This window comes from Hyla sarda, chromosome 9, assembly GCF_029499605.1.
Source record: "Hyla sarda isolate aHylSar1 chromosome 9, aHylSar1.hap1, whole genome shotgun sequence".
Taxonomy (NCBI): Eukaryota; Metazoa; Chordata; class Amphibia; order Anura; family Hylidae; genus Hyla; species Hyla sarda.
This window is the reverse complement of record NC_079197.1, coordinates 69,358,595-69,382,280: the sequence shown is the minus strand read 5'-3', so window position 1 is coordinate 69,382,280 and position 23,686 is coordinate 69,358,595. Positions and strand designations below refer to the sequence as shown.

General features: G+C 39.0%; 1 protein-coding gene across 1 annotated transcript in view; it reads right to left on the bottom strand.

Moving 5' to 3' along the window:
• The window catches only part of LOC130291597 (gamma-aminobutyric acid receptor subunit beta-4-like), a 520,736-nt gene that overhangs the window by 7,474 nt on the left and 489,576 nt on the right, over positions 1-23,686 (bottom strand). The window contains exons 7-8 of the mRNA XM_056540553.1: positions 6,959-7,111; positions 332-588 (exon numbers count right to left, since the gene is read on the bottom strand). Of these exons, the coding sequence (XP_056396528.1) occupies positions 332-588; positions 6,959-7,111 (410 nt within the window). The remainder of the gene's footprint in view (positions 1-331; positions 589-6,958; positions 7,112-23,686) is intronic.

The window sequence follows — 23,686 nt, the reverse complement described above, 5'->3', positions numbered from 1 at the left end:
TCCTTTAAACAGTGCCTCTTTAAAAGGTATCTGTAATATATGTTTTTTTTACATTGTTACCCTATGCTTTCCCAATTTCTCCTTATTCTGCTCTTTGTATATAAATTGAACCCTTATGAGGACTTCACAATCTTGAACATTTATCATACCATTGCTCCCATATTGTTTACAAATATAGGGGGAGATTCCTCAAGACCTGTGCCGAGGAAAGTTGACCAGTTGCCCATACCAATCAATCAGCTTGCTTCTTTCATTTTTCAGAGGCCTTTTAAAAATGAAAGAAGTGATCTGATTGGTTGCTATCCTTTATGGTCATACAGTTACAAATTACCTGTTCTCTTACTCTTCTTTCCTCATAGCGATGGCGTTCATTATTTGATTTGCTTGTTCTCTCGTTAAGTTTTTTCTGCTGTTGTGGGCCCCGACCAAAGAATACATAATTAACAAATGCATATTCCAATAGGGCCAGAAAAACAAACACGAAGCATCCCATAAGATATACATCAATAGCCTTAACATATGGAATTTTAGGCAGGGTTTCCCTTAGATGTGTATTAATTGTGGTCATAGTGAGCACAGTAGTCACTCCTGAAATACAAAAAATGAATAAATAAATAAACAAAAATATATAACTTCTCTTCTGATATGTCAATTTATATGTAAAATCCAGTAAAATAACCACAAAAAAAAACTAACCAAAAAAAACTCCTATAACTGACCACAGATAATTTTTTAAGCTCTGACTCAAAAAATGATTTCAACAATAGTTGCTAAGGTAAAATTTCTTAAGGCCCGCACCTTTTAATACCATCATTTTGATACAATTTTTTTCACAAAATGTTAGACTTTTCCAAACACAGAGCCACCACTGCCACTTTTGAAATGCATCTAAAGGGTAACTTTTCTCTCATCAGATGTAACAGCTGAAGACAAATCTGTAAATTTCAACTATTTAATTTAGGTGCAAATTTCTGCGCAAATAGACTCTAGTCCAGAGCAGACTTACATAAGAAGTCTTTTTTTTTTTTTGCACAGTTGTGAAGATGTACCTAATATATCCCAGCAACAATTTAAATGGGCACTATCAGAATTAATGTTTTATATGTTGTACATCTTGGCAAAACATTAACCTTCCTAATATAAGTTATAACATTTATGGCTTATAAATAGACCACTAGGGGTCCAAATACCATCTAGGCAGCAGCATTATCTTTGTCCCAGCTGAACCATAGGCTAGGACAAAGTTCAGTAAGTTAGGGTGGGATTAGCAGTCCTCTGTGCTTACTTAAGATTATTTCATGAAAGCAGAGAGAAGGGGTATACAGAGCAACCTACAGTGACTGGATGAAGAAACCCAGTACAGCAGACTCAGGGAGGAAGTGAATGCATGGTGAATGAGGGCGCCCTCAGTGCTTGCCTTGGACAAGCCCCTTCCTGAACAGTTTGAGCCAAATACAGAGGCTAGACACATTAAAAAGACATGTAAAGCATCTGCATGGTCCTAGAAAGTAACATTTATAGACATTTGATATCACAGGTACGCTTTAATAAATCAAGTGCACAATCTAAAAAATATACCACAGAACTTCTATAGATACATAGGGTGTCATAAACATGGAAAATTATGCATTTAGATAATAAAAAGGCTTGATTTGACTGTTGTTTGACTGTTTTGTTTGTGTAAAAAAAGATATAATTTGTTTCATTTACATTTTTTTTATTGTTTTTTAATATTGTATTGGGCATGCACTAACATAAAATTATTTTAAATGTTTCCATTGATCTAGATGTTCCAAACACTAAGAATTATCAGAATCCAAACCAGATTAAGCGGAAAATCCTTTCATCTATTCCATTCTTTAGAAATACTAGACAGTATTTTTTTTCATACAACTGGACAATTTTCTAGTTTACTATCATATATTACCCTATTATTACTATTATTATGTGTGTGTGATCTTTATAGAATTTCTTTTTTCTGTATTTTCTGAATATTATATTCTTAAAGAAACATAGAATGAATGGCAGATAAGAACCATTTGGCCCATCCAGCCTGCAAAAGGCATCAAATTACAGATTAGACATTCTTATAATATGTCAACAAAAGTTAGATTTTATTTCCATCATTTACACTTTCTAAATAACAGAAAACAAAAAAAAAAATGGCATCTGCAAAAGTTTGGGCACCCTGCAGAGTTAATATCTTGTACTGCCCCCTTTGGCAATTATCACAGCTTGTAAAGGCTTTTTGTAGCCAGCCAAGAGTCTTTCAATTCTTGTTTGAGGTATCTTTGCCCATTCTTCCTTACAAAAGTCTTCCAGTTCTTTGAGATTTCTGGGCTGTCTGTCACGCACTGCTCTTTCAAGGTCTATCCATAGATTTTCAATTATGTTGAGGTCAGGAGATTGTGAAGGCCATGGCAAAACCTTCAGTTTACGCCTCTTGATGTAATCCCCCGTGGATTTCGACGTGTGTTTAGGATCATTATCCATTTGTAGAAGCCATCCTCTCTTTACCTTCAGCTTTTTCACAGATGGCATCACGTTAGCATCCAAAATGTGCTGACATTTTATTGAATCCATTTTTCCTTCTACTCGTGAGATGTTCCCTGTGCCACTGGCTGCAATACAACCCCAAAGCATGATTGATCCACCCCCATGCTTAACAGTTGGACAGAGGTTCTTTTCATTAAATTCTGTTCCCCTTCTTCTCCAAACGTACCTTTGCTCATTCCGGCCAAACAGTTCAATTTTAACCTCATCGGTCCACAGAACTTGTTTCCAAAATTCATCAGGCTTGTCTATATGTTCATATGCAAAGTTCAAATGCTGATTTTTGTTGTGAGGACGTAAAAGAGGTTTTCTTCTGATGACTCTTCCATGAAGACCATATTTGTACAAGTATCTCTTTATAGTGGAATAGTGTACCACAACTCCAGTGTCTGCCAGATCTTTCTGGAGGGATTGTGCAGTCAAACGTGGGTTTTGAATTGTTTTTCTCGCAATCCTGCGAGCTGTTCTGTCTGATATTTTCTTGGTCTTCCAGATCTTGCTTTAACTTCCACTGTTCCTGATGACTGCTATTTCTTAACTACATTCCGAACAGAGGATATTGACATCTGAAAACGTTTTGCTATCATCTTATAGCCTTCTCCAGCTTTGTAAGCATCAACTAATATCAGTTTCAGATTTCTAGACAACTGCTTAGAAGAACCCATGGTGCTGATTGTTGGAGCAAGGTCAGATGAGTCTGGGCATTTAAAACCTTTGAGATTGACCTCACCTGGTCTTCCCAGATGATGATTGAGAACAATCCATGACACTGGCAGGTCTCAGCTTTGCAAAGGGGGCAGTGCATGCTATAAATTCTGCAGGGTGCCCAAACTTTTGCAGATGCCATTTTTTTGTTTTCTGTAATTTTGAAAGTGTAAATGATGAAAATAAAATCTAACTTTTGTTGACATATTATAAGAATGTCTGTCTAATCGGTAATTTGATGTCATTTGGAGATTTTTCCATCTTTTCTTGGCTTCTTTACGCACATTAATACAAATGTTTACCTGGGGTGGCCAAACTTTTGATCCCAACTGTATATAAAGGATAGCTTTATGCCTATCCCATGCATGCTTAAACTCCTTCACTGTTTGCAGCGACCACTTCTACAGAAAGGCTATTCCATGCATCCACTACTCTTTCAGTTATTACTGCATGATCCTGTGCCCCTATAATTTAAATGTCCTCTTGTGGTAGTTTTTCTTCTTTTAAATATGCTCTCCTCCTTTATCGTGTTAATTCCCTTTATGTATTTAAATGTTTCTATCATATCCCCTCTGTCTCGTGTTTCTTCCAAGCTCTACATGTTAAGGTCCTTTTAACCTTTTCTGGTAAGTTTTATCCTGCAACCTGTAGCTCTTCTCTGAACTCCCTCCAAAATATTTATATCTTTCTGGAGATACAGAGGAACATTTATCAATGTTTGCTTATGTATTCTTTTTTTTTTTTTTTAGTAATTTTTTCTTTACTTTTTCTTTGCTTATGTGTGACTTATTTATCAACTGGTTTCAGCCTGTTGATAATTTTCTTTCACGTAAGCAATTTTTTCTTTTTTACTTTGGTAGTAGCTTTTTCTGCTCCATGTTTGAGCTGGAGTACATTTAGTCATTTTACTTTGCGCAGTTGCGACTGTCGCAGTTAATAAATACCTGACTACCCGTAGTCCATTTTAAAATTATTACTATGTAGTAAATTTTTGGAAAACTTGCTTTTCTCGCTTTCCAGTCAAAATGTTGCACGAAAAATCGCGTAGTCGCAGTTGCGACAATTTTGCGACAATTATAGTAAAGAAAACCTGACTAAACCCATTGATAAATGTCAATAACAGTCTCCAGTACTGTGCACAATACTCCAAGTGAGGTCTCACCAGTGTTCTGTACATTGGCATGATCACTTCCCTCTTTCTACTGCCAAATCCTCTCCCTATACACCCAATCATTCTGCTATCATTTCTTGCTGCTCTATGACGTTGTCTGTCTACCTTTAAAGGGTACCTCACATGATCTTGTTAAATTTTATAATCCTCCCAGTTCACTGCCCCCATCATAATAAACCACCTCCTGCCTTTATTTTTATTATTTTTTAGTTTTCAACCCTGATATTGCTCTGTATTTTCTGCTCAGTCTCAGTCAGATTCACATATTGGGAAGGGGCGTTCTCCAGCAGGCGTGACATCATCTGAAGCCAAACAGAGGAGAACTTCATCCCTTACTCTGCTGCACACAGACCAGAACAGTTAAGTGTGTGAGATGAGCTTTGATTGGATAAGGCTGCACACACACCCCTCAGCATTTCCTGATTTTGGACTTCTACCAGGCCAGCAGGAGTCCAAATTCTGTGCAAGAGATGGGGAGAAATGTGCTCTGGACAAGTAGAGAAACACATAGTGGCAGCTTTTTTAAAACACAAATAAAAGATGGAAAATGTAATTTTTTTTCTCAAATCAAAGTACATTAGAAATAGTTTTTATTTACCATAAGGAGTGCAATAGCAAACATCTGTTTTAATGAGAGTGCCCATTTAAGTCTTCTGAAATAATGACCCCTAAATCTCTTTCATCAGATACTGAGGATAGGACTGAACCACATATTCTATATTCTGCCCTTGGGTTTTTATGCTGAAGGTGCAATATCTTGCACTTATCCACATAAAATTTTAGTTGGTAGAGTTCTGACCATTCCTTTAGCTTACCCAAATCCTTTTCCATCTGCTGTATCCCTCCAGGAGCATCAACCATGTTACAAATCTTTGTGTCATCAGCAAAAAGACACACTTTACCACCAAGACCTTGTGCAATATCACTGATAAAGACATTAAACAAAATGGGTCCCAGTACAGATCCCTGATGCACCCCACTGGTAACAAGACCTTGCTCTAAATATACTCCATTGACTACAACCCTCTGTTCTCTGTCCCTCAGCTACTGCCCAGTCATTTTAACAATATTGGAGTCCAAGTTCAAAGACTTCAGTTTATTGATAAGTCTTCTATGTGGGACAGTGTCAAAGGCCTTACCAAAATCTAGATAAGCAATGTATACTGCACCTATGAATTATTTTAGTCACAAAATCAAAAGTCAATAAGATTAGTTTGACATGTTCTACCTAAAGTAAACCTACCTAAAGTTGTTATTCCTCTTGCAAGCCATGGGATTTTAGATGTTCCACAATCCTATCCTTTAGAAGGGTTTCTATTTTCCCACTATTGATATCAGGCTTACTGGCCTATTGTTGCCAGATTCCTCCCTACTATCTTTCTTATGAATGGGTACAACTTTTGCTAAATTCCAATATTCTGGGATAACTCCTACTTACCAGTTATTGGCTAAATATTTCTGTTTACAGTTTTGCTAGTACACTGCTAAGCTCTTTTAATAACTTTGGGTGTATCCCATCAGGCCCTTGTGACTTATTTGTCTTAAATTTAGACAGCAAACGTAGAACCTCTTCCTCTGTAAAAACACATTATGACTTTGGCCACTTCTGCAGAGTACCACAGTGGTCTCTTCCTTTTTTTTCTGCTTTTACTGACAGGCTTCCCCAAACATACTGAATTGTTAGCGCCATGTGATAACTTACAGTACCCTAAGTGTAAGGGTGTATTAACACACACAGGGTCTGCTTTGGATTTGAAATTGTAAAATCTGCAATTGTGGATCTGCAATTGCAGATTCTATGAGGCAATTCTGATGTATTTTTGACTGCTGTGTAAAATCGTCAACTGTGGATTTTACGGCAATTGCAGATCCACAATTGCGGAACCAGTGTGTGAGAATACACTCTAATGTTTTTTTTTTTTTTTTTTTTTTTTTTTTTTTTTTTATAGTTCTTCATGTCTGAATAAGGAATTAGTTAGTCAGGTGGGATACCTCATTACAATACTGTGTGTACAGAGGGGGCAATTATTTACATAAGGGGTGTGTGCTGTACACTGAGGGGTGTGTGTAAGGTCCAGGCAGCTCAGTGTACAGCACACGCACCCTTATCGAAATCATCCACTGCACACACTGTTTTGTAATGAAGTATTTGCTATGTGACTGATTCTCTACCTTCTCCCTGCTAGATATAGAGATTGGTGGGGGTTGAAGCACTGAGAATTTGACCAATCAAAACTTTTGACATGTCTGTGTGATATGTTGAAAGTTTTATTTATTTTTTTCAAATGATAGGAACATTTTGTGCTGAACTTGGATATGAGGTGTTTGTTGAACCTGATAGATCTAAAAAGGGATTGTACATGTTTTTTTTTTTTTTTTGGCAGCTAGTTATCTTTTGTGTATATTGAAGTAAACATGTATGCAAGGTTACACATGTATGTTTACACTGGTTTTAGGTACTATAGTTGTCAGAGAAACAAAAGTCAAGCTGACATTTTTTCTGTTTATGACCACCCCTACAGTACATACCGAGTGCCACTCTTGCTGCAGATGCATCATAGTTAATCCAGAATGAAACCCAAGATAGAATAGTGATCAGTATAGATGGCATGTAGGTCTGAAGTATAAAATATCCAATGTTTCTCTTAATTCGGAAACTCAGAGACAGACGAGGATAGGAACCTGAAAAAAATAGACTTTATATTAGACTTTATACAGAGGTTTACTCAAATTTTAAAACTTATAGACAGGATTGTTCATGTATTTATTATACCATTTGAGCAATGGGTATACTCCATAGCTAAACACAGAAGTAAAAAAAAAAAAGATTTGTAAATTACTTTTATTTAAAATCTTTGTCCTTCCAGTACTTAACAGTTGCTGTATGCTCCAGAGGAAGTTCTTTTCTTTTTGGATTTCTTTTTAGTCTGACAATAGTGCTTTCTGCTGACACCTCTGCCCAAGTCAGAAACTGTCCAGAGCTGGAGCAAATATTGTGGCTAAAACACTGAGATTACCAATCGCCTTGAATCTTTTTGCCCCATCCCATACTTTATCTGAAATTCTATGTTTGAGATTCATAAGAGTTTGGTCAGCCTTGCCATAGTGAATATTATCAAGAAATCTTTTTTCTTGTGTATACATGCATTTACTATATAGTCATATAACAACTCACCTACAGTTTTCCAAAACGCATATAAGATACTCTACAAAGAAAAAAAAAACTCAAAACTTCATAATGGGATAACATTCCTGGTGTAACATTTTTATAGATATAGATACAGAGATATATATTCTTAAATTCTGCAATCCAAGACATTTCTAGGGATCCCTGGCTTACAACCTTGCAAGGAGGTTTGAACTTTGGCTACCAGGGTAACATTTGGAACTTGGAATCTCAGTACAACAGTTGGAATGCCAACAAGCCAGGAAACATGACATGCTTATAGTATAAAAAATGGAGCAAAGAGTCACAGACAGGAGTCAGATAATAGGTGCCAGGTCGACAACAGGGTGAGACAGGAGTGAGTTCAGGAACAAGATGTAGGTAAATATATATTTTATATCTGTATTAATATAACATCCAATGCTGTGGCTTTGATCTAAGATTGGAGAATATTTAATAAGGAATTTTCTATAAAGGCTACAATTAACTAAGTCTTATGAGTTACCAGTGTTTAAAATTCATGGTATCTTCTAGGTCTCATTTGTTGTGTAGAAGAGAGATGTTTTCTAAGAGATGCTATTTTGGAATATCTTGATAAAAATAAATGTATGACTCCATATCAACATGAGTTTATGAGGGATCGGTCCTGTCAAACTAACCTGATCAGCTTTTATGAGACTGGACCTGGGGAAATCGCTGGATGTCGTATGTGTGAGCCTGCTAACTTTGTTAAGGCTGTATTTGTGGGAGGGGCGTGGAGTATATAACGCCCCCTGAATACAGGTGGGGCGTGTCGGGTGTTCGGCGACATGACGTTTGCGGAAGTGACGGGACAACATGTGGGGATAGGGGAGTCCGAGGGGTAAGTGCCGGTCTCCGGCTTTCAGGTATGCAGCTGGGTGCTGCAGTATTACGGCAGAAAACTCTGCCTGCCGGGCACACAGTCTTGTAGTCCGTGCCGGAATCCTGCTGTGGCATTTGAACTATACTATTCCGTATATCGACGGCTGCTCGGGTTTAGCACCGATTGGCTGCCGGCTTCACTCTGGGGACGTGATTCCTGCTGCTGGCGCAGCCTTGTAGGCTGCCTCAGCAACTACAGCAGTTATTGCAATGGGGACATTTAACCCAAATTTACATAGTGCAAGTACGCTCATGCTAAACGCATAGCATTTACGCTAATTGTACAGTCACCACGTTTAGACTGCTCATGCGCTCATAACAACCATACGGTGCTCATAGGGTTTTATACTGTGTTTACGGTCTTAGTATTTATTCTACTCGTACGGTCTTAGAATTTACGCAGCACACTGCTCATTAACATTTATTATGCACATGCGCATAGCATTTATGTTACAGTCACATTCATAGTGCTATTTAGCAAGTTTGTTTTAGTTTTATTACATGTATGCACATAGCTGATACGGCACATGCACCCTTAGCAATTATACAGCACACAAGCTCACAACATTTATACGGCACACACGCCCATAGCATTTATACGGCACGCACGCTCATAGCATTTACACGGCACGCACGCTCATAGCAGTTATACGGCACGCACGCTCATAGCATTTATACGGCATGCACGTTCATAGCATTTATACGGTATGTACGCTCACAGCATTTATACGGTACACACGATCATAGCATTATACGGTACACACGCTCATAGCATTTACATGGTACGCACGCTCTTAGCATTCATATGGCACGCATTATCACAGCATTCATATGGCACACAAGCTCATAGCATTCATACTGCGTGCACACTCATAACGTGCATACTGCATGCACGGTTGTAGCAGTATTCTGCACGCACGATCATAGCATTATACTGCACGCTCGCTCACAGCATTTATACGCTCATAGCATTGATACTGCAGGCACGCTCATAACATTCATACTGCACGCACGCTCATAGCACACATACTGCATGCTCACAGCATTTATACTGCACGCACGCTCATAGTATGTACACTGCACGCAAGCTAATAGTACGTATACTGCACGCACGCTCATAGCATTGATTCTGCACTAACGCATACTCACAACATCTATACTGCACGCATGTTCATACGGTCAATACTGCACGCACGTTCATCGTGTTAACACTTTACGCACGCTCATAGGGTTTATACTGCATGCACACTCATAGCGTTTATACTGCACGCTCGCCTATAGCATTAACACTGCAAGCATGCCTATAGCATTCATACTGTTCGTATGCTTTTAGCATTGACAGTACTCCTACACTCATTGCATTCACAATGCTCGGATGCTCATACCATTTATAAGGCATACACGCTCATAGAATTATGCTGCATGTACACCCATAGCGTTCATATTGTTTCGTACACTCTTAGTATTTATGGTGCACCTACACACAAAAATATATATATATATATAAAAAAAAATCATGAGGATGTTCACAGCATTCATACTGCACACATGTAGTTACTGTACGTACAAGTTCACGGCCCGGGTGCTTACAGCGTTCATTCAGTATGTACGCGCATGGCATTTATATGGCACATTTGCTTAGCATTAATACTGCACATCTTCATAGTTTCATACTGCATCTACTCTTATAGTATTTATGTATTGCACACACGTCCTTAGCACTGTTGCTGCACTTACGCCTGTAGCATTCATTCTGTACATACACTCATGGCGTTTTACTGTGCTACGCTCGTGGCATTTGTGCTGTTTGTATGCGCTTGGCGTTTACTGCACGTATAGTCACGGCATTTATACTGCCCCTATGCTTTTAGTGTCATGCGGCACATACGCTCATAGCAGTTATACGGTTCGCACGCCTATCCCGATAGTGCCGTACATACACACACAGTATTCTATGGCTCGTACGGTCTCCGTATGCTGCATTTAAGTCCACAGCATTATACCACACACTCATAACATGTATACTGCACTCACATGCATGTATTCTACACTCACAACATTTACACAGCACCTACATTCATAGCATTTATTCTGCATTTACGCTCATAGCATTTATACTGCACACATGATCACAGCTTTATACTGTACATACGGTCCTAGCATCCATACTGCACGCTTATATCATTTAGATCACACATATTCACACAGATTCATACTGTTCTTGTGCTCACAGCATTTATACGGCATATATGTCAAAGCTGTTACGGCATACAAGCTCATAGTGTTTATATTGCACAGGCTGCATGGTCGCTCATAACTCAGTACTGCATGTACGCTCGTAGCATTACACGGCACATACGCTCATAGCTTTATACGGTTCGTACGCCCATTGTTTTATACTGAATATACACTCACAGCATTTCATACGATCTCAGCTTCATTTTTTATAGTTTATTTAGAATTCATACTGCGTACACACTCATAGTATTATCTTGCACGTATGCTCATAGATCACATACTGCACATGCCTAGCCTTCATTCTGCAGACACGTCTCATAGAGGTATATGGTGCATACGCCCACAGCAGGCGCTTGGGCTATAGTGTGGCGAGGTATTAAATGCATAGCTTCATACTGATCATATAGTACTTATGTTCATAGCAGTCATTCAGTTCATACGTTCATATATCAGTCATACGCAGTAGCTGGGGGAGAGAATCCTGGAAGGGGTGGCTGAGTATTTAAACTAGGTGAGTGGGGGGAGGATAATAAAGCAAAGTAAGCAGACAGTGGGATGGATAGGTTAGAGAGGGGTCAGGACATAATGGTGGGTGGAGAGGAGTCCTGTGGGGGGAGGTTAAGAGCAGTGGATAAGGAGATCCATGGGTTACAAACCAGCCGTAAAAATAAATGTAGCCCGAAAAATTGTAATCCCAATAATTCAAAAAATTCCATTAGCCCCAATAACTCAATAACTACAATAAGCCCCATTAACTAAAAAAATACTGTTAGCCCCAATATCTTAAATAACAACGTTAGACCCAATAACGCAAAAAATCCCATTAGCCCCAATAACTTAAATAATAACGTAAGACTCAATAACTATATGTGTAAAACTTAATGGAAATGTAAAGTGTATGTTCACAAATGCCAGAAGCCTAGCAAATAAAATGGGGGAGCTTGAGGCCTTGATACTGGAGGAACATATTGATATAGATGGGGTCACTGAGACATGGCTAGACTCCTCGCATGACTGGACTGTCAATCTGCAGGGGTTTACAATGTTTCGCAAGGATAGAATGAACAGAAAAGGAGGTGGAGTCTGTCTGTATGTAAGAAGTGGTATGAAAGTCAGTGTGAACGATGCCATAGTGTGTGATGATTCTGAGGATGTGGAATCACTGTGGGTAGAATTACAAGAGGAGGGAAATTCTGAAAAAATTATATTTGGTGTAATCTACAGACCCCCTAATATCACTGAAGAGATAGAAGGTCGGCTGCATAAACAAATAGAGAGGGCCGCCCGGGCAGGTACAGTGGTAATAATGGGAGATTTTAACTATCCAGATATAGATTGGGGTCCGGGGTTGGCTAAAACTACAAAGGGGAGAAAATTCCTACATTTATTGCAGGATAATTTTATGGGCAGTTTGTGGAGGACCCAACAAGAAGTGATGCCTTGTTGGATCTGATCATTTCCAACAACGCAGAGCTGGTTGGTAATGTAACCTGCGGGAAAACCTTGGTAATAGCGACCACAATATAGTTACTTTTGACTTAAAATGTAGAAAACAAAGACAGACGGGGAAGGCAAAAACATATAGCTTTAAAAAGGCAAATTTCCCTGGGCTGAGAGCTGCACTACAGGACATAGACTGGGGGGAGGTGTTCTCAAATACTGATACAGAAGGTAAATGGGACATCTTTAAATCAACTCTAAATAACTATACAACTAAATATATACCAAAGGGGAACAAATATAAACGATTAAAACTAAATCCTACATGGCTGACAAATGATGTTAAAAGAGCAATAAAAAAATAAAAAAATAGCCTTCAAAAAATTCAAATCTGATGGGTCAGCTATAACATTTAACCCCTTAATAGCGGCGATGTGCGGTATTAACCCTTTAGAAGCGGCGCCGCTTCTAAAGTGAAAGTGAAAGTGACCCGGTTGCTCAGTCGGGCTGTTCGGGACCGCCGCGATCAAATCGCCGTGTCCCGAACAGCTTACAGGACACCGGGAGGGCCCTTACCTGCCTCCTCGGTGTCCGATCGGCGAATGACTGCTCCGTGTCTGAGATCCAGGCAGGAGCAGTCAAGCGCCGATAACACTGATCACAGGCGTGTTAATACACGCCTGTGATCAGGATGAGAGATCAGTGTGTGCAGTGTTATAGGTCCCTATGGGACCTTTAACACTGCAAAAAAAAAGTGTTAATAAAGGTCATTTAACCCCTTCCCTAATAAAAGTTTGAATCACCCCCCTTTTCCCATAAAAAAAATAAAACAGTGTAAAAAAAATAAATAAATAAACATATGTGGTATCGCCGCGTGCGTAAATGTCCGAACTATAAAAATATATAATTAATTAAACCGCACGGTCAATGGCGTACGCGCAAAAAATTCCAAAGTCAAAAAAAGCGCATTTTTGGTCACTTTTTATACCATTAAAAAATGAATAAAAAGCGATCAAAAAGTCCGATCAAAACAAAAATCATACCGATAAAAACTTCAGATCACGGCGCAAAAAATTAGTCCTCCTACCGCCCTGTACGTGGAAAAATAAAAAAGTTATAGGGGTCAGAAGATGACATTTTTAAACGTATAAATTTTCCTGCATGTAGTTATGATTTTTTCCAGAAGTGCTACAAAATCAAACCTATATAAGTAGGGTATCATTTTAACCGTATGGACCTACAGAATAATGATAAGGTGTCATTTTTACCGAAATATGCACTGCGTAGAAACGGAAGCCCCCAAAAGTTACAAAATGGCGTTTTTTCTTCGATTTTGTCGCACAATGATTTTTTTTTCGTTTCGCCGTACATTTTTGGGTAAAATGACTAATTTCACTGCAAAGTAGAATTGGCGACGCAAAAAATAAGCCATAAAACGGATTTTTAGGTGGAAAATTTAAAGGGTTATGATTTTTAAAAGGTAAGGAGGAAAAAACGAAAGTGCAAAAACTGAAAAATCCTGAGTCCTTAAGGGGTTAAACAGTACAAGGAGCTTAATAAAATCTTTAAAAATGTAATAAAAACAGCAAAAATTCTAAATGAGAGACAGGTGGCCAAAGAAAGCAAAACTAATCCTAAATATTTTTTTAGATATATAAATACAAAAAAAACAAGGACAGAGCATGTAGGACCCCTTAATAATGATAATGGGGAGGTTGTCACGGGCGATCAAGAGAAGGCGGAGCTACTGAATGGGTTCTTTAGTTCTGTATACACTATGGAAAAAGGAGCTGACATTGGCCAGGTCAGTGCTGGTAACACATCATGTAATGTACTGAACTGGCTTAATGTAGAGATGTTACAAGGTATGTTAAGTAAAGTAAATGTAAGCAAATCTCCAGGGCCGGATGGACTACACCCAAGAGTTCTTAGAGAGGTAAGTTCAGTAATATCTGTACCCTTGTTCATGATATTTAGAGATTCTCTGGTGTCTGGTATTGTGCCAAGGGACTGGCGCAAGGCTAATGTGGTGCCAATCTTCAAGAAGGGCTCTAGGTCTTCGCCAGGCAATTATAGACCGGTAAGTCTAACGTGCATTGTGGGTAAATTGTTTGAAGGACTTATAAGTGATTACATACAGGAATACATAGGGGATAATAGTATTATGTGATAGCCAGCATGGGTTTACTAAGGATAGAAGTTGTCAAACCAATCTAATTTGCTTTTATGAAGAGGTGAGTAGAAGCCTTGACAGAGGAATGGCTGTGGATATAGTGTTTCTGGATTTTGCCAAAGCGTTTGATACTGTCCCTCACAGACGTCTGACAGGTAAGTTAAGGTCCTTGGGCTTGGAAACTTTAGTTTGTAACTGGATTGAACACTGGCTCATGGATCGTACCCAGAGAGTGGTGGTCAATGATTCGTACTCTGATTGGTCCCCGGTAATTAGTGGTGTACCCCAAGGTTCAGTACTGGGCCCGCTGTTGTTTAATTTATTTATCAATGATATAGAGGATGGTATTAACAGCTCTGTTTCTATCTTTGCAGATGACACCAAGCTTTGTAGCACGGTACAGTCTATAGAGGATGTGCATAAGTTACAAGATGACTTGGATAGACTAAGTGTCTGGGCATTCACTTGGCAAATGAGGTTCAATGTGGATAAATGTAAAGTTATGCATCTGGGTACTAATAACCTGCATGCGTCGTATGTCTTAGGGGGGATTAAACTGGCAGAGTCACTGGTAGAGAAGGATCTGGGTGTACTTGTAGATCACAGACTACAGAATAGCATGCAATGTCAGGCTGCTGCTTCCAAAGCCGACAGGATATTGTCATGTATAAAAAGAGGCATGGACTCGAGGGACAGGGACATAATACTCCCCCTTTATAAAGCATTGGTACGGCCTCACCTGGAATATGCTGTTCAGTTTTGGTCGCCTGTTCATAAAAGGGACACTGCGGAGTTGGAAAGGGTGCCGAGACGCACGACTAAACTAATATGGGGCATGGAACATCTTAGCTATGAGGAGCGATTAAAGGAGTTACAATTGTTTAGTCTTGAGAAGAGACGTTTAAGGGGGGATATTATAAACGTATATAAGTATATAAATGGCCCATACAAAAAATATGGAGAAAAACTGTTCCAGGTTAAACCCCCCCAAAGGACGAGGGGGCACTCCCTCCGTCTGGAGAAGAAAAAGTTTAGTCTCAAGGGGCGACACGCCTTCTTTACCGTGAGGACTGTGAATTTATGGAACGGTCTACCTCAGGAACTGGTCACAGCAGGAACAATTAACAGCTTTAAAACAGGGTTAGATACATTCCTGGAACAAAATAACATTAATGCTTATGTAGAATTATAAAACTACATCCCTTTCCCTTATCCCCTTACACCCTTCACTTCAATTCCCTGGTTGGACTTGATGGACGTAAGTCTTTTTTCAACCATACTAACTATGTAACTATGTAACCTAATGTGGGGGAACTATAACCTAATGTGGGGGAACTACAACCTAATGTAGGGGAACTACAACCTAATGTGGGGAAATACATCCTAATGTGGAGGAACATACTGCCAACCTAATGTGGGGGAACTACAACCTAATGTGGGGGAACTATACTGCCTACCTAATGTGGGGGAAGTGCAACCAAATGTGGGGGAACTATACTGCCAACCTAAGGTGGGGGAACTACAACCTAATGTTGGGGAACAATGCTGCCAACCTAATGTGGGGGAACTACAACCTAATGTGGGGGAACTACAACCTAATGTGGGGGAACAGTACTGCCAACCTAATGTTGGGGAACAATACTGCCAACCTAATGTGGGGGAAATACAACCTAATGTGGGGGAACTAAAACCTAATGTGCAGGAACTATACTGCCAACCTAATGTGAGGGAGCTATACTGCCTATTAGTGATGAGCGACATAGGCCATATTCATATTCTATTTATCCATTTCTTCCAAATTAGTTCACATTTATCTGCTAAACCCCTTTTTAAGTATATTGCTTTCTCCCAAGCCACTATCTTCATTTTTTTAATAAAATACATTTTAGTTGGAAGGTTCGAGTCCTTCCAAAATAATTTAATAACATTTTTTGCAAAGTAATGCAGTTTAAACAGTTTAACATCTAAATTTGTATGAGGCATTCACCACAAAACGTCTGAATCTAAGTAATCCAAAAGTTTTAGATTTCAGATTGCAGCTCCTAAGTCTCCTGCACAATGAGAGTAATTGGAATCAGAGATTGGGTTATATTTAGCAGATGCCATAATTGTTTGCTTACAACTGTGGTGCCCCACAGTACTCTGAACATTCATGGGTATATGAATAAGCCCAATTGTTGGGGTAAACATATAACCCTACATTAAATCATAAGCCTAATTGTCGGCATTTATATGCATAGCAATACATTTGTGTTTCTTTCATAAGATGTGGGCAGCATACACTGTAGATACCATCAAGTGGGCTTAGATGTTCAGTAGAACCCTTATAGCTGATTTAAAGAGTGTTAAAAGAGTAAAAAACTGAGACCTTATGAGCTGTGTTTTTAAATCATTTTATTTCCTACTCATCTGGTTATTATTATTTAGTTTTCAATAAAAGTATAATTGTAATCTTATGACACTGGAATTATTCATTAACCCCTAGGGGTTATCTGTTTATTAGCACTAAAGTAATTTTGTTACTTCCACTACTGAGCAAGTTTGTATATTGTATATGGAACTCAAGTTATGTTAAAGTGACACCTACTGGTCACAGTAAGGCTATGTTCAGACGGCAGAATTTCTGTGCGGAATTCCACTTTGGACTCCCTTATGGAGATTCCTCAGCAGCAACGTTGATTTCAAAGCAACGTATATTAGTTATGACTAAACGTCTACAAATAATACTACCCCCTAAGGCTATTAGACCAAAAATATCAAAAGAACTAGAGGTATAAAACATAACCAATAATTGGTTTCATAGGAAATGTAAAATATGTGTAGCTCACTTAGGATAAAAGAAATAATGTGCTTGAGGTTAAAGGTGTTGCCTTCACCCAAAAGGCCTAATGTAATATGTAGAAATTATAAATATAAAATATTTATGTGAACCAGTCCTCAAAAGCACAGGGGAGAGAAAAAGGAAAAGACTAGTGGAGATGGGATCCAAGAAATGGTCTTTATTATATAAAAAGGATATATATGACCAATCGCCTAGCAGGGCCCTTGCTAAAGGCGAATGGCATATACTGGGTAAAAAAAAAATAGATATAATAAAAAATACAGAATATAGTAGGATTAAAATGAAATAAATATGATGGGTAAGTAGCACCAAAGAAAATTCATTAATTAAATATCTGCTGCATATATCAGGAGAAAACGTTCTCAGTCCATATAATTCATAGGGATATTTCAATGAAAAATCCACAAGAAATGTCCAGAATGAAAAGTCACAATTAGTTTGGGTGTGTCCGGAGTAACGGTATACCGTTACTCCGGACACACCCAAACTAATTGTGACTTTTCATTCTGGACATTTCTTGTGGATTTTTCATTGAAATATCCCTATGAATTATATGGACTGAGAACGTTTTCTCCTGATATATGCAGCAGATATTTAATTAATGAATTTTCTTTGGTGCTACTTACCCATCATATTTATTTCATTTTAATCCTACTATATTCTGTATTTTTTATTATATCTATTTTTTTTTTTTACCCAGTATATGCCATTCGCCTTTAGCAAGGGCCCTGCTAGGCGATTGGTCATATATATCCTTTTTATATAATAAAGACCATTTCTTGGATCCCATCTCCACTAGTCTTTTCCTTTTTCTCTCCCCTGTGCTTTTGAGGACTGGTTCACATAAATATTTTATATTTATAATTTCTACACAATAATTGGTTTCAGATTAAAAACAACCACATAAAGAAATAGTGACTTCCCAAGGTTAAAAAGAAAAAAATCACAATTATTATTTTTTTTTAAATATAATTTACAAATAAATCACATACCAGACCACAGGTACCTATAACTGGTTATTAAAGGGTAGCTCCCACCATCCTATTTTTTTTTTTTGCTAGCCCGTTCCCCCCCCCCCCCGCGACGGCACTAGCCTGTTCCCTCCTCCCCCCCCCGCCCCGCATACCCCGTTCCCTCATTACACTTGCAGTTACTGCAGAGTCCGGCAGTGGGCGTGCAGGGACAGCGGCGGCAACGAGGTGGCGGCGGTGATGTGCGGGAGGAGTGGCCTCCCAGCCAGTGGCCGGGGAGCCAATGCGCTCGCTCCCGCCTGTCTGATTGACAGGCAGGGAGCGAGTGCAGCCTAACTGAAAAAGGACTGATTGCCACTCCAAAATCAGTCCTTTTTCAGTAGCCATTTTTTAAATGTAAATTAAACCTTTTTAATGAAAAAAAAAATAATAAAAGTATATTAGAGATATGTTGTAGTACATAAGTATTACAACATATCAAAAAAGAAAGTTGGTGACAGTGCCCATTTAACTCAGCCTAAACAACACATATTTAGCGCCATCCAGTAGTTAAATAACTAAACAAAAAAGCTAATGCTGGGAATAATTGAAGTCTCTCAATAGGTCCCCAAGGCATGCAACCTTCATTAGTTAGATATGAAATTCAACAGGGGGATCTGCACCCCTAACACAAGCAAAGGTTCTCAACGCACGTTTCTGCCCCCAATGTGGATAAAAAACTACATAGGGGCGTCCTCAAGAGAACCAAATCAAATGTAATAGTTCCATGTCATAATAGAAAGTACAAAACAGTACAAAAAGTGTCCATGGCTGATTTCAATGTATCAAGAGAAGCCAAGGAGGACCAGATTGAGCATCAGGTAATGTACAGAACAACATATTTAAACCACCTCAGACAGTGTGTACCACCAATGCTATGGAATCTGCATGTGGAACCTGCAAACAAACATTTGGATAGATGTAACCTATCATAGTATACATAGTAAGACTTACCTACTAGATGGTAGCCAAGATTTCAATGCTCACATTACTGAGGCACTATATTATAAATTCTGAACAAGAGCCCAGATGCAAGACATGGTCCCTACAAGTTAGCAATGCTGACATCAATAAACAAAACCGCTGATAGTAAAAATATATGGGCATGTGCCAATGTCCAACAAAAATGCATCACTTACTTTACAAGCCACCATAATCAGCTAAAAGGGATTTGCAGAAGTCGTGCAGTGGCCGGTCACCAAGAGATTCCTCGGCACTGGCATGCTAGTGTGCACGCCGGGATCTAACAGGAAACAAACGGACTGCTTCCGGGTCATAACCCAGAGCCGCCCGTCTCTCATGACGCATTGGGAAAGGAGCAGGCCAAGAAGCACTGTTAGCGCTCAGCATTCATAGTGGGGTGCAGAACGGACGTTAATTAGCTATATATGCTGGCTCAATGGATGGACAAAAAGACGGACCCAGCAGGAACATGACGGGATGAAGTAAGAGAAGTAGATCAAAGGCCATGACACAGTAGTGAACGAAATACAATAAAGTTACTAACAAATAATGTTGTCTGTGTTATTACAAAAAGAGAAAGGAGGGGAAAGGGGGAAGGATAATCCAAGGTTAGTTGGAAGCAATAAATAAGGGGGATAAAGGGAAATGAACAGTAAATAGATTCCACCAAGATGTATACATATATATTTTAGGTGGGCAAGAAGCAGTTGTAATAATAAATGTAATTAACTAATTTAAGTCATAATGGTTACATGCTTTTAGTAGTATTAAGACCAAACAAAAACATAGATGACTAGAGGGTACTAGTTTAGGTTCAGAGGTAGGAGGCCTATTGGGGTAGGGGGGTGGATAAAAAAGTAGGGACCTAAGGGCCTAACTCTACCCTTGTTAACCCCTATAATACCACCCTGACAACTGCATGGCATTGACGTCCTTATAAGGATGGTACCGTTAAACAGGAACCTCCTAAGCAACCCTAAATGACCCTACTCTATGAACGTGGTCTCACTTTGTTGACCAACTAAGGCCATTTCCTGACTACCTGATAACACCTTCGACACACCTCTCATGTAGGACCACCAAAGTAATTAGATAAAGGGGGCAAACATAAGTTTCTAGTTCAAGCAATGTGGGGAAACTGAATTAAGTTCAAATATCCACCTACACTCGTGTTGTTGAAGAATTCTATCAAAATTGAACCTTCTCTATGCCCATAAATTGAATAAGTTTGTGGTGTCCCTGGTGGTAAGCGTTCATGTGGTTTGCTACTGGTGTATCTTTCTTGTTTCAAATGTCCCCCAAATGTTCGTTTTCCTAAGCTCCCGAAACAGTTTCCCCACATATTTCTTATCATATGGGCAGACTTCAAGATAGACTACATCTTTTTTACTGCAATTGATAAATTGCTTAAGACGGTAAAGTTTTCCTGTAGTTTCGAACAGGCCGACAGTGCCCACAAGGGTTGGAGCCAGTGCCCGATGCTGAAATCAGCCAAGTAACATTCAAAGAGGATTGTGATGATAGAAAGCTATGTACCAGGGAGTCTCCTAAGCTATAGCCTTTTACGGAATGTAATTGCCGGGGTTTCTCCCATCACAACTGCCAGGTCAGGGTCCAGTCTCAAAATGTGCCAATGTTTAAACAACGTATTCCTTATATCAGAAGCAGCTTCAAATGTACCTATTATTCTTATATGCCTGAGGTATAAACATCTGTTCCCTTGATTGGTCCCAGGCAAACTGAAAAGCAGGTTTTAAAATATAATCTGGATAACCCCTCTCATGAAAAGTTTCCTAAGATCTTTAGCATTTTTGGATGGAGATACTGCCATTTCAGAATCCCCCATTTATGGGGGACCGGGTGCCAGCTCTCCCATCTCAGGAGGCTGTTCATTTTTTTTTTTTTCCAAATCCAACACTTTATTGAACTGTAAAAATCAAGGATACAGAAAATGAAGGGTGGGTGGGGCACATGGTAAACAATTATGATAAGGAAATCACCTCACGCAGGAGGGGAGGAGCAATAAAACAGACTTAAGAATGGTGTACAATGACACAGATTAGTATATGCAGGGAGCCTTTCAGCAAACAGATAATGATGTGTACATCTGAAGTAATTAGTACGCAAGTGGGTAAGTGAAGGTTTATTATTTTAATTGTGGCAGTCAGAGCATAATGGAAGAATAAAAAATATTGTCAGATAACCCCTTTAATCCTTAAGGACCCAAGCTAATTAGGCCTGTACGCCTTTTAAGGCATAAGCCTGTTTTTTCAAATCTGGGATGTGTGACTTTATTAGAGAAAAACACTGGTAATATTTTGCCAGTCAAAACAATTCTGACATTGTTTTTTTGTCATAAGTTGTACTACATGTACATAGTAAAAGTAAGTCCATATAATTTATATATATATATATATATATATATATATATATATATATATATATATATATATTAGAGAGGCAGTGGGAGATTAGGGAGGTAAACAAGTGGCTCAGAAGCTGGTGTAGGAAGGAGGGGTTTGGGTTCATGGAGAACTGGGCCGACTTCACTGTCGGCTACCAGCTCTACCGTAGGGACGGGCTGTACCTCAATGGGGAGGGTGCAGCTGTGCTTGGAGGGAAGATGGCTAGAAGGGTTGAGGAGTGTTTAAACTAGGGACTTGGGGGGAGGGAACCTACAGCAAAGAGGGGGAAGATAGTGTAGATAGAGAGGGGGGACTTAATAATGTACCTGGGGGAGGAGCGGAGGGAGGGGTTAGAATAGTTAATAGGAATAGGCTTCATAGGAAAATAAAACTTACACCCTTGAATCCCATTAACCCCAATAACATAAAGGAGGAAATGTAAAGTGTATGTTCACAAATGCCAGAAGCCTAGCAAATAAAATTGGGGAGCTTGAGGCCTTGATACTGGAGGAACATATTGATATAGTTGTGTTCACTGAGACATGGCTGGACTCCTCGCATGACTGGGCTTTCAATCTGCAGGGGTTTACATTGTTTCGCAAAGATAGAATGAACAGAAAAGGTGGTGGACTCTGTCTGTATGTAAGAAGTGGTATGAAAGTCAGTGTGAACGATGTCATAGTGTGTGATGATTCTGAGGAGTTGGAATCAATGTGGGTAGAATTACAAAAGGAGGGAAATACTGAAAAAATATTTGGTGTAATCTACAGACCCCCTAATATCACTGAAGGTCGGCTGCATAAACAAATAGAGAGGGCCGCCCGGGCAGGTACAGTGGTAATAATGGGAGATTTTAACTATCCATATATAGATTGGGGTCCGGGGTTGGCTTAAACTACAAAGGGGCGACAATTCCTAAATTTATTGCAGGATAATTTTATGGGCCAGTTTGTGGAGGACCCAACAAGAAGTGATGCCTTGTTGGATCTGATCATTTCCAACAAAGCAGAGCTGGTTGGTGATGTAACTGTGCGAGAAAACCTTGGTAATATAGTTACTTTTGACTTAAAATGTAGAAAACAAAGACAGGCGGGGAAGGCAAAAACATATAACTTTAAAAAGGCAAACTTCCCTGAGCTGAGAGCTGCACTACAGGACATAGACTGGGGGGAGGTATTCTCAAATACTGATACAGAAGGTAAATGGGACATCTTTTAATCAACTCTAAATAACTATACAGCTAAATATATACCAAAGGGGAACAAATATAAACGATTAAAACTAAATCCTACATTACTGACAAATGATGTTAAAAGAGCAATAAAACACAAAAAAATAGCTTTCAAAAAATACAAATCTGATGGGTCAGCTATAACATTTAAACAGTACAAAGAGCTTAATAAAATCTGTAAAAATTTAATAAAAACAGCAAAAATTCAAAATGAGAGACAGGTGGCCAAAGAAAGCAAAACTAACCCTAAATATTTTTTTAGATACATAAATGCAAAAAAAACAATGACAGAGCATGTAGGACCCCTTAATAATGATAATGGGGAGGTTGTATATACTAAGGAAGAAGGAGCTGACATTGGCCAGGTCAGTGCTGGTAACACATCATGTAATGTACTGAACTGGCTTAATGTAGAAATGGTACAAGGTAAGTTAAGTAATATAAATGTAAGCAAATCTCCAGGGCCAGATGGACTACACCCAAGAGTTCTTAGAGAGGTAAGTTCAGTAATATCTGTACCCCTGTTCATGAGATTTAGAGATTCACTGGTGTCTGGTATTGTGCCAAGGGACTGGCGCAAGGCGAATGTGGTGCCAATCTTCAAAAAGGGCTCTAGGTCTTCCCCAGGAAACTATAGACCGGTAAGTCTAAAGTGCATTGTAGGTAAATAGTTTGAAGGACTTATAAGGGATTACATACAGGATACATACATAGGGAATAATTGTATTATAAGTGATAGCCAGCATGGGTTTACTAAGGATAGAAGTTGTCAAACCAATCTAATTTGCTTTTATGAAGAAGTGAGTAGAAGCCTTGACAGAGGAATGGCAGTGGATATAGTGTTTCTGGATTTTGCTAAAGCGTTTGATACTGTCCCTCATAGACG